Here is a 20,529-nt window from a genome sequence, read left to right as displayed (position 1 = left end):
GTGTGAGAAGAATGTTGATAACACACTGATGTTTTCAGTTGTTGCTAAGTAATGTTTAGTTTAAAGTCAAGGATTTTTCAGCTTCTGATGCCCAGCCAGTGAGAAGGCTGGAGGGGCACAAGAAGTTGGGAGGGGACACAGCCAGGGCAGCTGACCCCAACTGGCCAAAGGGGTATTCCATACCATGGGACATCATGCCCAGTATATAAATTGGGGGGAGTGGGGGCGGGGGGATCGCCACTCAGGAACTAACTGGTCATCGGTTGGTGGATGGTGAGCAATTGCACTGTGCATCACCTGCATATTCCAATCCTTTTATTATTATTGTCATTTTATTAGTGTTATTATTAGCATTCTTAGTTTCTTCCTTTCTGTTCTATTAAACTGTTCTCATCTCAACCTGCAAGTTTTACTTGATTTTTTTTCTCCAATTCTCTCCCCCATCCCACTGGGTGGGGGGGGAAGTGAGTGAGCAGCTGCGTGGTGCTTGGTTGCTGGCTGATGTTTAAACCATGACAAGTTACTATGATGTTATATCAAATTTTAGCTGAATATTTGTTGAGGTAGTTTATTTTTAACTTTGTTTTAAAACACTTCAAGGAGTGATTAAAGCAAAAGATAAGTGTAAATCAGATAAAGTGAGAATTCAGAGAGGAGGGATTTACTCAGTTTTAAGGGGAAATGACAAGACATTAGGTAGAGAGCAGGATTTCTTTTTCAGATAAACTCTTCTGTGATCTTTCAGACAAATCCACATCTGATGTAAGGATGATGTATATTTTTGGCTTTATGTGGGTTTCTCTCAATAGATAAGCTTATTCACATGAATTTTTATGACTTCTGTGTTGCAGCGACTTAAAGGGGGTTTCTTGGTAGAACTTTGCTTCCGTATCTCTCCATGTATACATCTGTTTTAGTTTAACTGTGCACTCCCTTTCTTCTCATTTGTTTTCTGCTACAATATGTGTGCTCAATAATTAATGCATTTTTCCCAAATAACAAAGTGTTATATAATAACATAGTACATTGTTAAATAGGGACACATCTGATATTGTAGTCTCCTGCTATAGCATTGTAACTGTCTGTTTGCTACTCCATGAGAATCTGCATTTCTGAAACCTAAAAGTAAATGTATAAACCTTGAAATTCTTCAGTCAAACTATTTTGTCATATATCCATAGGCTAGTTATTTTTTCCACTCTATGATGGATTGCTTCTGACTATTAGGGGAAGTTAATTAGGTTTATTATTTGAATATGTTATTTTTAATTAATTTTTGTATAAATATATTAGTCTTGTCTACATTAGGATACTTTATTATATTGCATATAGATAACTTTCTTATTAAATATATTTATTACATTCATAAAGACTTGTTTATGTTCTCCAAACCTACCTTGAAATACCACTTTCAGCCTCTCACCTTGTAAAGCAAAAATAAGTCATGACAGAGGTAGAAAGGCATAAAGCCAATTAAGATCAAGCCTCTTTCAGAATGAGCAGAGAGAAATCCTAACTCGACATATAAAGATTGCATATAATTGGATGTTATAATTTGGTTTAAGGTGCAAACTTCAGTGCTAGAGTCAGATATTCTGTATTAAGGTCTTTTTCCTCCAGCCTTCTGCAGCAGAGGCAACTGAAATGCTACTAATGAGTATATGCTTCTATACTTTAGAAGGTGTTTGTATCATTAAACTAAAAAGCATAAAGTGGTGGGTTTCAGGGGGCATTTCCTTCCTTTTTAGTAACAAAAAGTTATGCTGAAGTTAAGTGAAATTTTTTACCTTCTTAGACCAAGTGAAAAAAAAAAAGAAAGCATTCCTATTTCTCCCCAGGAAAAATGCTTTTACCAGCTTGTCCAAAAAGGGCAAAGAAATAAAATAATTCAACCTGTCAGTCAAAGAAGCATGTTAGCCTTTAATTTAGAAAGCAAGAGTGTAATTTGAAAGAGAAACTAATTAGGGTGTGTGGAATGTTAATGTGCTCAAAGAAGGACTATAAAAAAACCTGAAATATTGAATATACCTCAGTCTCTCCAACAGATGTAAGTAATATTTTCTGATAGTGAATGCATGATAGAGAATTGTATGCTTGTTTATTAGAAAATGTGTGTTACTAATAGTGTTTGGAGTATGAATAATAAATAACCCATCTGGTTTTCATTCTAATGGGAGAGACAATCTCTTGAAGCAGAGACCTCTCTGAACAATTGCCATCAAAAATGAGTCTTTTCTGTCAATTAACTTAGCAAACCACTTTTTCTGATTATCCACAGTGTATTACTTCCCTTCAGGGCTGTCTTCTGGAGTGAATGAACTAATTCTCTCTGAGATAAAACTCAAATGTACTTTTGGAATAGTTTTGGGATCACTTATGAACAGCGTGGATGAGATGCTGCCTGTTTGTCTCCCTTTTGTAATGCTGTCCCAATAGGTTTTACATCCTCAACGTACCCACATGCGCACACCAAGCAGGGTGGACTGTCAGAATCATGCCATCAAAACTATTGTAACAGTTCTCCAATTTCAGGCATTTTTGTCCCTGGCCTCATTAAGGCTATGGGCTCATCTGTGATACTACCAATACTCTTTCTGAAAGTTTATAGTCACAATTGGATTCCAGCACAAACGGGATCCACAAGGTATTTCAGCAGTGGTGAGCTGCTGTACAAATTTGAAGTGTACTGTTTTTCCCCTGTCCCTTTCCTTCACAGCTTTTAGAAGGCTTTGGCACAGCTGATGCAACGTAAGGAACCAGACACCAAGTCTGGGAGCAGGGATGTGATCACATCTTCCCTTTTTTATTTTTTTCTTTTCTTTTTTTTTTCCCAGAAATGAACCAATGCCTTGGCTGCTTCTGAAACTGCACTATTAGGAATATAACTTTTGTAAACTAGTTTTCATACACTGTCCTACTGAAATGAATGTTGACTTAAAATGGACAGACAGTATGGATCTTACATTTGATCTTACTTGAGTGTGTTTTCTTTTTTTTTTTTTAAAAGTATGTTCATTGGAAAGCACTGGGGGTAGAGACAAGTCAGACATTACAGGTTCATATAAAACATCTTGTCAAAAGTCTTCTATAACATCATCTAGGGTAACAAAATCATTTATAGGTAAGTATGCTCTGATGTGGGCTTTGCTAAAATAATGGTAGGTTGTCTTAATAGGAGTGAGAATGCCTATGCATTTTCTTGGACCTTTGCATCAAAGCAATTTAGTGTCATATTTTCTAGTCAGTGCAAACAACTATCACTCAAATGAGCTGATATGCTGTTAGAGAAAGTCAGAGCGTGCATTCCATTTGTTATGGTTGTTCTGTGTTCTGAGAGTACCTCTTGCATTCAGAACGTATTTTTGTGCCATGTTTCTTTTCAGTATATTTATTCCAATACTCGAGTCATATGCTGATTATGACTGCACTAGTAGCACTAAAATAGTATCTCATTTTATGAGTATTTAGAGTTTTGATGGGTTTACAATCTCTTTTGTCGTTGCTTTATTTTTTTAGAAGTATATTTCAGTGAAGGCTTTGGCATTTAAAGAAACTGTATTTACAACGTTGGAGACAGAAATTCTCTATGTCCTCTCTTTCTTCCTCACTCATCACAGTTTTGGTTTTATGATTTTTTACTTAAAAATGAGTGAATGAGCATGTTGACAAGACTTTAGTTCAGTTGCATCCATGATGAAAATTTATACTACATTAACATTACAATAGGATTTTCTTAGTTATTGGTGTGACAACTACAGTATGAAGAGTCACTGTTAGTCAGTTGTATGAGTGTTAACTCATGCCTGATGCCTCAGAACATCATCATGTTGATTTAATATCCAAATGCAGAAATAAGGTTTCTGCATCACAGAACTTTGTTCTCCTAGCATCTTGAGTACACATAGTGTCCTTTTCTGTGATATATGCATGTCTTTAGCATTCTCTGTAGTAATGCTCCTTATCTGTAAATATTCGTTAATCTCTTGGTGAGTGTGGTGTATCCAATACATGGACTACATTTTATAGCATAGTGTTTTCCATTTGGCTCAGTAAAGCTTGAAGCATCATCTGGGCTGTAATTCTGTAGTAATAAGAGCAGTTCAATCATGTATACGACTTTTATTTGGGATTATCTTTGTATGTATAATTGTTCTGTGTGTTATTTAAAGAAAGATAATGTGTAGCCAGTATAAATCTGCTCCTATGCAGTAATCAACATACAAAATGCTTGCATTTTATTTATGTGAGATAAGATAGGGAGTCTGTCATTATTTCTTCTACAAACTAAACATAAGCACAGAAATATAGAGAGCAATTAAAATTACAGCTCAAAAATGAAAGATTCTGTACAACTCAGAATAATATTGGCTAAAGTATTTTTAGCACATTATGAAATACTGACTGTGGAGGCTGAATTCCTCCTTCACTCTCCTTTAGTTGCTGGCAAAAAGCTCCTCAGAGAAGCTTAGACTTGTAGAAATGGGAGGAAAAAAGTTCCTGTAAAATTTTCCTTTGCTAGAAAGATGATGGCACTGCATACTTCCACTTGTTTCATTAAAATTCAAAGATACTATGTATAAATTAAATTGCCAGCACTTGAGTGCCTACTGCTGTTGAGTGGGCTTTGTTAAGGTAGTTGGTTATATGCTGATTCATTTTATGCTTTGAATGGCCTTTGCTAGTGGCGTTTTGGGAATGCTGCAGGTAGAAGAAGCCAAAACTACGCACTGATCATGTTTTAGAAATCCATGCTGGAATATAGCTAGTGCTACTGCCAGGTTATTTTTCTCTAATATGAACGTGACTGGAACACATAACTAACAAGAAACAAAATTAGTGTCATCTTTGATCAAAACAAGTGGTTTTTTAGCTACATAGCTTTCACTACCTTAGAAATTAAATGGTGTTTTAAAATGAATTATAGTATTCTGTTACAGAAGTTAATCTATACACTATGTTGTGTCTCTTGGAATTGCATTAAGTCTGATTCCATGTAATTTTAGAATACTTTAAGAGCAATGTTAGCATGGTATTTTGGTTACAAGAAACAAGTAGTGCTATTCACTTGTAGTCTGTCACCATCTTTGTTTTCCGCTGTTTATCCATACACATTTCAACTCCTGGATGAGCACTTTTCTTATACTTGAGATTGGCATATGCTAGCATCCCCTGAGGTCTCAATGTGGTCACAGTCATTGTACCTCTGTGCTGAGGCGTTTAACAGATCCCATGTCCTACTGAGTTCATTTTCACTGTTCTCATCTGTAAGACAGTTGCTCAGATTGAATCTTCAGCAATGTGCAGAAACGCATGTATGATCTTTATATTAGTTTAAATATTTGTGTGCCTATTTGTTATGAAGTTATCTGTTGGTACCTCTTGTGAGTTGATTAAGATTTTAGAAATTCTGCTTGAAGATTTTTTTTTATTATTATTATTATTCATAATGAAGTATTCCATTAGTGGCATTTTTAGATATACACTTTTAGGAAATACTCAAAGCTTGGAGACTTATGTTCTGAGAGGATGATTAAAAAAAAAATTACAGGCACACAAATTATGTCTTGTCTTTTATAAGCTCTCAAAAGTGAGAGGTGTTAGCATATCCCTCTAATGTCTGAATTCCTTTTTGCAAGGATAAAATATAGTTTAATTCTTATCTCACCATGGGCTTCACTATGTTTTAACATAACAAAAGTATTTAAATAGTTTATTTTGCTATATAGCATTCTTCTAGTGTACATAGTTCTTCTCCCATTCTGTATCTCAGCAAAAATTACTTCAAAAAATCTGAGAGTTCTGACAAGATAAAAAATGGAGGAGACGGAAATGAAGAATGATAAAAAGAGAATGGATTATAGGGCAAGATCAAAATTTAGGTACAGTAAAAGAGATGTCTTGTACGGTCCAGTTTTCAGACAGTACTGATTTGCAAAAGCTTTGTCGTTGGCATCCCAAAGAATTTCAGGAAAATTAACTCTGTAGTTCTACATCCCTATTACATTTAGCTTTCTCTGCTGACAGTTCTTTTTTTTTCTGTGTCAATGAGTGGAAAATTTGCCCATTCTTTATTTCCACAGAATCCTTTCATAAAACCTCAGGAAATTTCACCCAGGGTTTTGAAGATGGAAGCACTGTCTCAGATTTGGAACAACAACAACAAAAAGCAGTGGTTTGTATAAGGGGCACTGAAGATAGAATAGGACAGAGGTCATCTTGCTGCCTCCCACATGGCCTCATTGTCCTTAGTTCTCCTGTACTAGCATGATCATCTGCTCGCTGTGGCTCTTAGGAACTTAAAATTAAGGACCACTTCTATCAAATCAAGAATTGTCCTTTCCTCACTGTGAGCGAAGAAAGAGACAATGGTTATTTAGGTTTCCTTTAACTCCTTCAAGGAGCCTCCTGTTCACAGTCTTTTGTAGCCTTTTAAGAGGAATTCCCTGCTAACATATGCTCAGTAAATTCCTCAGTATGTGAAACAATCTTGTTTGAGATGCTAAATTTTACCCTTTTGTAAAACAACTGTTACATCTTTTCTTTAGAAAGTACATTCCTCCAGTCTGGAGATCTTGTCATTTTTCATGTGTTTAAAGGTCTATTATTTGTACCTTTGGGCAATATTCCCTTGACACTGTTTACTTGAAAGCTATAATATAGAGCTAATATTCAATTAGTGCAATATTTACTAGCTCCAACAAAGCGTTGTTCTCTCTATGCCTTAGCACTGTTTTTTTACCAAAACTAAATCATATCTTCTTGGAGTTCATCCCAGAGTTTAGTAGCCTCCCGTGTTAATGAACATTAGTTTAACAGAGCTTATGTTCTGAATATAATTTTCTTTCAGGAAAATGAAATTAAATAAGTCATTGAATTTAGTCAGTTTATATATGGGAAACAAAAGCAGTCTTTGTCTCTTTGACAGATGCGTACTCGCTTGCTGTGCAAAGCTTAGTAATCTATCAGTATATAACGAAGCATATGGGCTGAACCCATGATTTGACAAAATAATTTGTCACAGAATATGTCAAATCAATAAGTTAGTAAAATTAAATATTTTTTGTTATTTTAAAAATCACTTATCGAGTCCTTTCTCATGTGCTGCTACAACATTACTACTTGAGGTCGTCGCCATGTCTGAATTTCAAAGAATATGGCAGAAAAAGGATTGGTCATAGGAAATCAAATACAGTCTTTTTATGGCCAACTCTCTAAAGTAAGAAGTCAGTGGTTTTGGTTGCCCTTTTCTTATCATAGAATGGTTTGGGTTGGAAGGGACCTTAAAGATCATCTAGTTCCAACCCCCTGCCATGGGCAGGGACACCTTCCACTAGACCAGGTCACTCAAAGCCCCATCCAACCTGGCCTTGAACACTGCCAGGGAGGGGGCATCCATAACTTCTCTGGGCAACCTGTGCCAGTGCCTCACCACCCTCACAGTGAAGAACTTCTTCCTTACATCTAATCTAAACCTACCGTCTTTCAGTGCAAACCAGTTACCCCTTGTCCTATCACTAGATGCCCTTGTAAAAAGTCCCTCTCCAGCTTTCCTGTAGGCCCCTTTTAGGTACTGGAAGGCTGCTATAAGGTCTCCCCAGAGCCTTCTCTTCTCCAGGCTGAACAACCCCAACTCTCTCAGCCTGTCTTCATAGGAGAGGTGCTCCAGCCCTCTGATCATCTTTGTGGCCCTCCTCTGGACCCGATCCAACAGGTCCATGTCTCTTCTGTACTGAGGACTCCAGAGCTGGATGCAGTACTCCAGGTGGGGTCTCATGAGAGCAGAGTAGAGGGGCAGAATCACCTCCCTTGACCTGCTGGTCACGCTTCTTTTGATGCATCCCAGGATACGGTTGACTTTCTGGGCTGTAAGCGCACATTGCCAGGTCATGTTGAGCTTCTTGTCAACCAATACCCCCAAGTCCTTCTCCTCAGGGCTGCTCTCATTCCATTCTTCTTCCCTTGTATTCACTTTGAAAGCTGCTTAAGCTTGCGGGAAGGTGATGAATTACTTCTAAGTCTCCCACTTTACTGACATCTAAAACCTTGATAATTCTGTGCTGCTGGGTAAGGCAAGAGGGGAGTGCATTACCTTTGAATGATTGTTCACTGCTGAAAAACAGTAACTTATACCAAAAATGAAGAAATCCTTTACCAGAAGTCTATAATTCTGTGGTTTTTGACAAGGAAAATAAATGTGTCTAATTTTTAACTAGCCACTAGGTGGCAATTGCAGACAAGTCAAGATTTGCTTAGGAATGCATGTACACATACATACCAGGCTGATATTGCTATGGTGACCTTGTTCATTTTCTTATTTTCTCTGTTTATGGAGCTACATGCTGTATTTTAAAAATTAGATCTTCAGACTGTCCTGGAATTGTGTCTCATATAGAAGCCACAGAAAAGAACTGTTTTTTCTTTTATAATAATAAATAGATGCTGCTATGGACAATAATTAAATATGGCAATTTTCCAAAAGAGAAATCAGGAAGGGGTTGTTTTGGGGTTTTTTTTCTGCTGTGTAATTTCTCACGAGTTAGTTGCCACCAACTTTAGAGGTGCCAGACAAATTGAGTAAATTTGCTGATGTGAGTGCCCTCAGGACTGCATTGACTACTTTGGGCAGTGTGCAGTTTTCCTTGCTCTTTCTCCAGCAGCTTTGGCCTTTAACAAAGGAGCAAGCATAGTATTGATGGTTAAGGAAGTAGCTCACTGAACCTGTTCTTGCATTTCTTCTCAAATTGATTAACTGAGGTATGAGTGCACAATTTACCAATAGGTGCAGTCCCAAGTAAACCAAGAAAAGAAAACTGAAAAAGAAGTAAAAGGAGTGAGAAAATTTTGAAGCAACAAATAAGCAGGGGAAAAAATCCAATACAAGAATAAAAAGAAAAAAGTAATTAGAGATATAGAATATAAAACTTAAAGGAGTTGTCATCTACCTATCTGTTACCATTGTGAAGTCTGGTCTTGCAGACCAAAGTGTTACTTCTGCTCCAGAAGTAATACAATGCTAGTCATCAAACAGATGCCATGAATTTAAAAGCTTACTTTGTGTTTCATTGTGTATAGCTGAGTTCTTGTTCAAGGAGAACAGTTGTGGCCTAATTATTTTCGTAAACTTTCTGGAGAGGATACTAAGAGAAACTCCAGAAACTTTTGGACTTCTAATGCTTCAGTTTTTGCTGGAGTGCTACATTTCATGAGATAATCTAGAATTTCATTGCTCTGAACTTTTTTCAAACAGAAGAGAAAAATCTGTGTTTTTCTCAAGTATTAGGAAAGAATTGATTTCCTGAAGCAACAGCTATTAGAGTAATTAAATGTGACAGGATCACAGTCCCAGTAAATATTCTTGCTTATAAGAAATGCAACTGGTTTTTTGCTATTTGCTGGTATTGGTAGTCACTGTAAAACAATATTTAATTCCTCTATTGTCTTTATTTTGCTCTAGTGTTTGGCACTTTGCCTTGCTGTAACAGCAGGTGGATTAGTCGCCAAATCAAAGGAGATATATATATATGTATATATATGTTATAACTTTACCTGGTCTAACTGCTTCCTTATAGCTGTTCAGTCTAACTCCTTGGCTGTTTTTGATCTTCCTTTGTGACACATCCATACTGTATATATTTATGAATGGATACTCTTATCTCAGTAGTAAGTTTTGTCTCTGTTCTATTTTTAAATAAGTCCTTAGATCAGTGCAGGAATTAATTGGAATCAAATGTCCAAAGACTAGTCTGCAGCCACCTCTGTACATTCCCATTTATTTCAGTAACTTACTCTTGGGTTTTTTGGTTTTTTTTTTCTGTTCCCCTCCCTGCAGTTTGTAGGTCTTCAGACAGACATGTTCCATAGATATTTAAAAATGCACATCTGAGCAGTTAGTAGATTAATGAGCCATTTTCTAGTAAAAAAGAATATAGATATGGCTATAGATGTGTGTGTGTGTATATATATATACACGCATCTATTTCTAGGGAGTTACCAGGGTTGACTGAGGTTATTTGCTCAAAACATAGCAATTTATGCTACTGAAAATGTATATGAAGAGGAAGGTATGGGTTAGCTGAATCAATATAAATAACTGAAAGGGGAATTTAACATAGGAAATGTGATCAACAACCCTACTTGACATAGAGTAGGAAATAATTAAAATGCACCACCAGCCTCTGTGATTAGGTGAAGTCTAACTAGACTGACTTCAAAGGTAATTTATCTAATATATATCTGTACACTGTAATCCTTCAAAAGAACCAAAATAACGTACTGGTTTTTAACCTAGGAAGGAATAAAAAAATCAATTGTAAATGTAGATGTAGAATTTTGGATACCAAAAATGGAAAGCTCAACAGAAAGTGTAGCTGACTGAGAATACACTCATCAAACCGGGAACTGTATATTATTTGTTGGATTTTGTTTTCATTGGTAATGCTAGTCTTGTTTGATACAATGACTTTCCTTATGGATTAGAGCATCCTTTTTGCAAGGCTTGAATGTTTTATGAGAAAGCTGTGTTTGTGAGGCTCGAACAGAGACGTCAAGAGTCAATCAATTCCGAGTCTCCTTGCCAAAGTGAAGTCTGTCATTGTTTCTGAATGGCTCTGTATGCAGCAGTTAACAGCATAGGCGAGAATCTACACTGTCTTCACCTGAAACAACAGGCAAAAGTAGAACAACTTTTAATAGAGGTATTTTCAGAACCAAGAAAACAGATTTCTAACCTGTGATAAAACACCACAGTAAGGAATGCATCAGGATCATCAGTCAGGAAGGATTATAGTGGCAAAAAAATCAGATTATGGAGGTAAGAGAAAAACAGACTGCTGATTTCTTTCCAACATGTAGAGTTTTAATCTAGTGTTCCTAGTAAGATTTTTTTTTCTGCCATGCCTATGCTCCCTTACCCAGCATGATGTTTTCTGAAGAGTTTAACTAAAAAACAGTGATCCAAGAACCATCTAGATGCTGGGAAAATGTGTCAAGCAACTGAAATTGTAAAAGAGGTGATGAATTGATGGAGTGCTAGGTCTCTGTGTGGCAGGTCCATTGCCAAAGAAAGGTGTCAGCTTTGGACACCCAGGAAAAAGACAGTCAGTCTGTGCTTCTCATACCCAAAGTGACTCTAGTGCAGATAAGATTCAGTGCTTTTTTCTTTTAAGTGTGGTAACTATATTACAAAATTTAATCTTTAATGATTTAATGCATGTAGGGGGAAGGGTGAGTGGGAAAAGGGGTTTCACTGACAGCAAAAAGGTGAAAAAGAAAAGGGTACAGCTGTAAGGTTGTATGTTTTTTTGGCTTTCTACCAGTCATGACCTGAGGTTCAACATGGCCAAGCACCAGGTCCTGCACTTGGGTCACCGCAACCCCATGCCACACCACAGGCTTAGGGAAGAGTGGCTGGAAAGCTGCCCAGCAGAAAATGACCTGGGAGTGTTGGTCAGCAGCCAGCTGAGTATCAGCCTGCAGCGTGCCCAGGTGGCCAAGAAGGCCAACAGCATCCTGGCCTGCATCAGAAATCGTGTGGCCAGCAGGAGCAGGGGAGTGATTGTCCCTTTGTACTCAGCACTGGTGAGGCCGCATCTTGAATACCATGTTCAGTTTTGGGCCCCTCACTACAGGAAAGACATGGAGGTGCTGGAGCATATCCAAAGAAGAGTAACAGAGCTGGTGAAGGGTCTGGAGCACAAGTCCTATGAGGAGCAGCTGAGGGAACTGGGGCTGTTTATTCTGGAGAAAAGGAGGCTGAGACGAGACGTTATCGCTCTCTACAGCTACCTGAAAGGAGGTTGTAGGGAGGTGGGTGCTGGTCTCTTTTCCCAAGTAACAAGTGACAGGACAAGAGCAAACGGCCTCAAGTTGTGCCAGGGGAGGTTTAGATTGGATATTAGGAAAAAATTCTTCACCAAAAGCGTTGTCAAGCATTGGAACAGGCTACCCAGGGAAGTGGTTGAGTTACCATCCCTGGAGGTATTTAAAAGACATGTAGATGTGGTGCTTAGGGACATGGTTTAGCAGTGGGCTTGGCAGTGTTAGGTTAACAGTTGGACTTGATCTTCAATGTCTTTTCTAACCTAATGATTCTATGATTCTATGAAACCATAAAAAATGGAATTTTCCATTTATACAATCAAGTAGTTCTTATTAATTATGTTGCAGGTTTACCAAAATTATTTATGAAGTTTGGCTCTACATTTTTTGCATGCATTTTTCATAATCAAAACAATACAATTCTTTTTCTCAGCTTGCATTTTAAGACATGATACACCATCTGAGTACAATTTCTGCAAAATATTTGTTTCTGTCTTTAATCTTTGAATTTTAATGTTATGCTACAAGTGTATTTTATATATTATTTATATTATATATATTTTTAAAAAAAAATGCTTGGGAATGAAAATAGAGTCTTTTCTATGGTTTTCCACTGCCTCATACCACTAAAGCCTTCAGTTCTGTCTCAGTCAGAAATCACGTGAAATAGAGAGAAGGCAATGGGTTGGCACTGGGATACATAGATTAATCGGTTACAGTAATGTTATAAAAACAGAATCATAGAATCAGAAGATAGTTGAGTTTGGACAGGACTGCTAGAGACTGTCTAGTCCAACCTCCCCTGCTCAAAGCAGGGTCCACTAGAGCAGGTTTCTTGGGACCATGTCTAGTCGGGGTTTGAATAACTGTGAGGATGGAGGCTTCACAACCTCTCTGTGTAACCTGTTCCAGTGTTTGACCACTGTCACAGTAGAAAAGTTTTTTCTTATGTTTAAATGGAATTTTCTGTAATTGTGACCACTGCCTCCTGTCCTGTCATCGGGCATCAGTGAGAAGAATCTGGCTCCCTCTTCTTTACACCCTCTCATCAGGAATTCTGAGCAGAGGGGAAGGATCACCTCTCTTGACCTGCTGGTGACACTCTTCCTGACGTAGCCCAGGATGCTGTTGGCCTTCCTTGGTACAAAAGCTCATTGCTGGTTCATGTTCAACTTGTTTTTCACCAGGATCCACAGGTCTTTTTTTGCAAAAAAGCTGCTGTGAACTCTATGACTCTTGAGGTGCCTCTGAATCGCAGAGCAGCCAACTCCTCCCAGTTTTGGATTGTCTGCCATCTTGCTGAGGTTACACTCAGTCCTGTTATCCAGGTCATTAATGGAGGTGTTGAGCAGTATTGGCCACTGAGGTACTTCACTAACGCCTGGCCTCCAGCTGCAATTTGTGCCACTCATCAAAACCCTTTGAACCTGGCAGTTCAGCCACTTTTCAGTCCACCTCACTGTCCACTTATCTAGTGTGTACTTCGTCAACTTGTCTATGAGGCTTTTATGAGAGATTGTTTTGAAAGCTTTGCTAAAGTCAAGGTAAACAACATCTGCTGCTCTCCCATACATCCACTGAGCTAGTCACTTCATCGCAGAAGGCTATCATTGGTTAAGCACGATTTCCCCTTTGTAAATCCATGCTGACTACCCCAAATCATCATCTTGACTTTAATATGTTTGCAAATGTTTTCCAGGATTATTTGCTCCATCACCTTCCCAGGAATTGAGAGCCTGATGGCCTGTGGTTTTCTGCATCCTCCTTGCCCTCCTGGAAGAAAGGAGTGACACTTGCTGTCTTCCAGCACTCAGGAACCTCCCCTGATCATCACAGCCTTTCAAACATAATTGAAATTGGGCCCTGGGCTTCATCTATCCCTCTATCCATTGGAACCTCTGGAAATGAAATTTTGGATTATGGTGGTTTTTATAAGTTTATTAATTTTTTTTTTTAATCCAATGCTAGGGTTTTCTTGTTAATTGTCCACTAGAATAGCTTGATTCCCTGTCCCTGCCCCCCCGCCCCAACCAATGAAGAGAAGTCTTAATAGTTATCTTTCACAACCAGCTTTTCCATCACACTGTTTCAAGTATATTCCTTCTTGTCTGTTGGAGCATAACTGTTCAGAGAGAGCAATTTTGTTTCTCTATAACTTCTGACAAGATGTGGATGCCCTTTTCTAACAATAAGGGATAACAGTCACGTCTCGGATTGGATCTGTGAAGGTTTTGCAGAAATATACCTGAAATTAATACATAAAAGCAAAAATATGGGCTGTATTATGTAGTCCAAGGTGGTAATAGTCATTTACCAAAGCCACATCAATCTACTTTTGATACAATAAATCTGTCACCTAATTTTCAACTCAAGCAGAGGAAAGCTTTCCATTTGGAAGACTCTTCTGAGATTGTCTCCTTATTTCTCCATCCTTTTAAATATCTAAAGTAAATTTATCTCATCAAATTTCATAATCTAAATCTTAAAAAACATCACCTCCAGGGGAGTCTTAGGTCAACTTGTTGTAAGTATGTTACATACAGATAGATTGAACTACCCACTGGAGATTCCTGTCTTCATCTACTGACTACAGAGGGATTCTAGTCAGCTAGTTTAGACCAGTGACTAGCCTAAAGACGTCTAAAATTAGATGAGAGGAATCTATTAAGCTACTGCAATAGCTTAAAGATGAGCATTATCGCTTTGATGTTTCTTGACTTCTTTTCTGAAGATTTCTTCAAATTATGAGTTGTTAACTAATTTACAAGTGAAAGTACATTTTGCATTTGCAATTATTTACTAGTTTTTCTCAGAATTATTAGTAACACTTCTAAAATTGCATTAAAAGCAAACTTTCTCCATATGCTGTCAGTGAAAACAAGATAGCAATATAGTGATTTATTTTTACCATTGTAGATAGATTTTGAAATAAATTTTTATTTATTTCACTTTGTTCAGGATTTTGAAGCTAATGAGTTAAGGAACAATAATCAGTTGTAATAACTATAAACAACTCTTTAACCTGTGCTGGAGGTTATCATATTAAGTACATGTCAATACCAGTATAGAGCCCATAAGAAGTCCATACAATGATCTCTACCATTAAAATTATTCAAGTCAGAATTAAAATGTTGTGATTTTGTTCTTTAAATGTGTAAAATTAGGCTCCCACATTCACGTCCAGGTGCATAATAAAGGACTTAATTTTCTAAACTTCTGAGGATCTACTAGCTTCCATGACCACTTAAACTACATATTATTCATACAAACAAGCACTGATCTTCCCCAACTTGTTATTGATAGAAATCAATACTTATTGATAGAAATCAATATTTATCAATAGAAATGTTAGTTTTGTGCACAGATTAAATAACCACTTATTTCAAAATATGGTTAGTAGCATTACAATAAGCATTGCCATAACTGTTTTTTCAAATGTTTCTGGAAACTGAAGAATAAAATACTAAAGATGGCAAGTGTTTCTTCTAGCTCAATCTTTGTATTGATGGATTGAGAGGAGTGTTCCTAGTTTATCCATGCTGTGAAAATATTATGTATATTATGTATTAGTTTCCTATCTCTCTCTCTGTATGGTGCTGTGGTGGATATTCAACTTCAGTACATTTAATTGTAGATCTTTAAGGGTGATACTAAGACTAGAAATGATGCTGTTGTGTTTTGGGGGTTTTGTTCTTTCACTTCTGCTTTAAATTTCCATAGCTTTTCCAGTCTGATCACATCCCTCTTAAGTTTAAAATAACAAATCTGAGTTCAAAATTACATAGAAAATGGTCATTCTGATTTGGAAATTATATAGCACTATTCCCATCTCCTGAATTCACAGTATTACATAATATTAGTATGTTCATCTAATTCCTGAACCAATTGCAAATTAATTGTGTGGAATTAGGAAAATTGAGTTTGATGCACATTATCTCATCATGTGTTACCTTTGTAGATGAAGAGGCATAATGACATAAAATAACAGAAGAAAGCTATCATGTGTCATCTTTCATGCTTTACTAGAGGTGTATGAACCCAGATCTTTAAAGAAAAATCTTCTATTGTTCCTAGTCCTGCATGTTTGTTGATAAACTTAGTTCTCACTTTTAACCTTGACTGATATGCTGTAGTTAATTAAGAGATCCTTCTTTATTTTATCATGCATTTCAAAAAAGTGGGAATAGACATTAGAAAAATTTCTAGAGGCTGAAGAAAAATCTGTTCTCTTAGCTTAAGGCAGGGTTCATATGTATTCTTTTCTTGAAAGTAATGCACCATATCTAAAAAATACAGGCTAAAATAAGAAGAAAATTATTTTTAATGGGTTATTAATCATGTTCTATAGTGCATCCAGAGCTCAGGATTTGGAAAAGCTGCCAGTGAGAAATTGTTCTTAAAAGCTTCCAATTTTCAAGGAAGAAGAAATACTCCAAAAGTATCAATAGTTACTCTGAAGACTCTTTTGAAAGGCAGTGGTTAATCTTATTTATTATATGGGAAAAACTTGTTGGTGTTATTATCACTCATGATCTTATGCTGCTTATAAATTGTTCATAAACATGTTTTCATAAACTTTAACTTACTAAGCATTTTTATTCTTATTTGTAGAACATTCAAGGTGTCTCTAAACATCCAGTTAGAATTACAATGAAACAGTATATAAAAGGTAAACTATGTTTTTATTAACATGAAAAGACAATTTTATCTAATTATTTTACTGAGTTATATTATATTTTAAAGCAGACCAATACCTCCAGCATTAAAGAATAGAATATATTATTAGTGCTTAGTTATACATTATAATTTAAACCAATTACTTCTTGCTGGTTGTTCCTGCAAAAAATTTGCTATTTCAGAACTTATCTAAATAGTCACAAACTTTTAGATTTGTTTGTTTCTCTCAGCTTTCTTACTGTTCTGTTTTCCAGATGAAATTATGCTTCTTAACTCCATTAAATATCCTGGGGATGATTTTGTGTGCATTCAGCTCATAAGGCTTTTCCTGAGGAGATGTTAAAGCTGGGTCATTTTGATCAAACTCACAACTAAACAACAATAGTCAGATGTGTTGTTTTTGATAACAGAAGCAGATTTAAGGCAGATGATTCAGAGAGAATCAAAGTAAAGTCTAGAAAAGCATGACCCAAGTGATAAAGAGAGAAACCCACAATAGTAGACCCAAATATAAGAGAGAGATTTACCAACATAAACTCTCCTTCTTGAACGCCTACAGCTGGGAAATGCTGCTCATTTGTTGCACTTGGTTCTCAGATAAGGGCAGGCTTGCCTTTTCACAGCTGTTCACTCCCTGCATTTGAAATAATACAGATAATAAAACAGGAGTCTGTTGAAGACAATGTAAAACTTTGACAGCAGTTTTGTTTTATCTACCTGTTTCATTTTTATAAGTATTTTTTAAAGGTTATTATAAAAAAAAGTGTGAGCAGTGGCTGTGTAAACCTGAGCTGCCACGCATAACTGTGGCACATAGGCCTTTCTGGAAACAGTCCAATCAGTTTTGTTAATGATCTTACAATATGTGCTTCTCAAAAACATATTTCTAAGTTTTTCATTCCTGTATCAAGACACTTATTTTTTCCACTTTTATGCTGATCAGATTAATTCTGTTGTATTTCAAACCACCATCCCTTTGTATACCAAGACAAGTGGTATTCCCGGGATGCACTGAGTTCCTAATACCTTGTTGATGTGTATTATTGCTTTGTGATATTATAGGGGATTCTGTCATTAGAATTTGGATGCCTATATCAGCTGTATGTTCTCAATATTATATGCGCCTACCACCTGTAACTCAGAATTTGGTTATTAACACATTGCTGTGGTATGTTCGAAGATAAAAAAATATATTTTTTTAGTTCATCTCTGTGGACCCTTCCTTATCTGAATGCCTCCTTTATTAAGTGATCTGTGAATAATGTTAGTTATTGTAGATATTTGTTAGCTAGTGTTTTGGGAAGGATTTGGTTTTGATAAAGGAGAAGTATGCAGTACTGCAAAGATGGAAGAGATAAAGACGTTGTCCATGACTGATAGAGTAAAATAACGGTGGCGCTGGCAGTTGGTGCTCTGCTAGGTTGCTTACATTGCCATTTGTGTGGTTTTGTGTGTTTGGTATGTCATTTACAACCTCCTATGGTTTGCAACACAATATTTTTGGACTGGGGTTTGGGACTTAAATGTCTATCTCCTCTCTAGGAAAAGAAGAGGAAATAGTAACTATTTCCCCAAGAACATTGTTTGTTTCAAAAAAAGGATATACGTTTTTAGCAGCAGGTAAGATACTATTTATTATTATTCTCATACATATTAATGTTCGCAGTTCTGTTATCTCTTTTTCCCCTCTCCTTTGGATGACATTATATTTTAGAAGGCTGTCAAATCCCTTAGTATCAATTAATATTGTTATATGATGTATACTCCTTAGTGTGCTTTGGAAGTGGATGATATGTAAGCCTTGTCAGTAGAAACAAAGAGCTAATAAGATTAATTGGCACCTGAAGATAATGAAGGAATCAGACACCTTGTGATCTGTAGCTGGAATATAACTTCTTTGGATGAGCTTTTTACAGGCATCTTTTTTTTTTGCATGCAAGGAAGTGACTGAACAGTCCAGGCTTACATTTCAATTTGTGATAGTTTGGTTAAAATGCAGGTATATTTTTATTTTAGAGCGATAGATTTATTTTAACACTGTTTACTAGATTTTTCCCATATTGAGTTAAGGATCCTTGCTGACTTATCTTCTGAACCAGAACTTTTGAAACTATTCCAAGAACCTGAAACCACCGATATCTTTTCCACACTGGCTTCTCAGTGGTAAGAGTAAATGTTGCATTTTTTTGATAGTAATTAGACAAAATAGTAAGAATAACTTAAACTATTGTACTACTGTGTAGTGATAACAAAAGACAGTATTTTGCTACAGTATCTATTGTTAATATTGTTTTAACACTGTGAATTATAATTCCTTTCTGTCTGTCTGAGTCTTTTCTTCTCCACTGTGGTAATTACTGTATGTCAAAATGTTGCAATCTAACTGACCTGTATGAATGAGCCTTGTGACTAAAGCTGGTGAAATAATATATTGTGAACAGTGCATGCTGATAACTGTCTTACTGTATTACTGTTCACCAATTCTATTTAAAAATCCAGAGCAGCAGTTAAGTAGGTTACCCATCTGAAAAATTGCAGAACAACTTTCTGCAGTAAAAGTACAAGCATTTTTGAAACCTGCTTGGTTATCCAGTAGAAGTATTGGAATCAAATTATGTATGACAAGAAACAGATTGACTAGAGCTCATGGGATTCTTTTGAACTCATAGGGTTTAGTGCTTCCATCTTGTGATGGATGATTTGATACTTGGACAAAGTGGTGCTTCAGTAATAAAAAAACATATTTCTTATCTCTATTCTCAAATTATTATTTAATGATCTCTTCAGCATGCAGATAAAAAGATTAACTATCAAAAAGAAGGAATATTAGTTACTTTAGCTGTTTGAAGGCATTTCTTATTACTGTTTGTATCATTGTGATGCCTAAAAATCTTCCTTGAGACTGGGACTCCCCTCATACTCAGTGCATGAGCATTCAATAAGTGACAGGATAGATGTCAAGAAGCTTAGAGTTCGAACAGATAGGTCAGGAAAAGATTGAATAAAATGCTATAACATATAAGTAGATTGAACAGAATGATGACATGTAAATGTCATGCAATTTTTATATTTTCTTTTTGTTCCTCTCTCTCTTTTTTCAATTTTTTATCTCCATTTTTTGTTGGAAGATTGTTAGCTGAAAATGAAAGCAAAAACAAATATGATGAACTCATCAGTCCTGATCTAGCTCAATTCCTATCCTACAGTTTCTAAATTTTTGCAGGCATAGCGTTCCCAACCACAGTATTTCCTACTCACTGCAATATTTGCTAATATACTCTGAAGTAGTACAAAGAAACAAAATGGAGTTCAAATTATAATTATCCTGCTACCAACAACTGAATCGGTGCTTGAGGCATGTGCATTCTAGGAGAACACAACTCAAGGTCACAAACATCCCAATGAATGTAGCTATGGAAAGATCGCCTTTCTCTTTAGAGTCACTTAGAAGCTTCTATTGATATTATAATCAACTCTTAGCTCTAACATGATATCACTAGAACCTCGTGATGGAGTTAAATCCTTATTTTAGTTTGGAGGTATATTGCAAATGTATGCATGAAGATGAGTCAAATTTTGTCTCAACTCTGGGCAAGGCTCCAGAAATACCATTCTATTCAGCAACCTCACAGCTCTTGGCAGCCGTCAACCTCTTATAGTTGCTACACAGTAACTTTAAATTTAATGAAATATTACAGGCAAATATTTTTATCAGACAGAAGTGTCATGATGTGTCTACAAAATCATTACATAATGATTCTGCTGACTCTTCTTTTAAGCTTCAGGAAAGCTAATGCTTGGAATTAACTTTCCATTGAATCTATTATATGACTTATTAATTACAGAAACATGAAAGGTGTGTTTTAATCTCATCTAACCTTGGACATCTGTTATATACCTGGAGAGATGCATTTGACCTATTGTTGACGTCCCCTGTGTAATAAGATCAATCACACATTAAAAGTGTTGACTTTGCACTGTTGAGAACAAAGTAGGTCTGGGGTGACTAGCTCACATGTAGACATCTGTATTTGT

At 36.4% G+C, this 20,529-nt stretch overlaps 1 protein-coding gene across 1 annotated transcript in view; it reads left to right on the top strand.

The window, feature by feature from the left end:
• The window catches only part of POLN (DNA polymerase nu), a 105,389-nt gene that overhangs the window by 29,156 nt on the left and 55,704 nt on the right, over nucleotides 1-20,529 (top strand). Inside the window, exons 15-17 of the mRNA XM_075018876.1 lie at nucleotides 16,429-16,486; nucleotides 18,037-18,114; nucleotides 18,543-18,657. Of these exons, the coding sequence (XP_074874977.1) occupies nucleotides 16,429-16,486; nucleotides 18,037-18,114; nucleotides 18,543-18,657 (251 nt within the window). The remainder of the gene's footprint in view (nucleotides 1-16,428; nucleotides 16,487-18,036; nucleotides 18,115-18,542; nucleotides 18,658-20,529) is intronic.

Source organism: Buteo buteo, chromosome 1, assembly GCF_964188355.1.
Source record: "Buteo buteo chromosome 1, bButBut1.hap1.1, whole genome shotgun sequence".
Classification (NCBI taxonomy): Eukaryota; Metazoa; Chordata; class Aves; order Accipitriformes; family Accipitridae; genus Buteo; species Buteo buteo.
The sequence above is the reverse complement of the archived record's forward strand: the minus strand, read 5'-3'. Positions and strand labels throughout refer to the sequence as shown.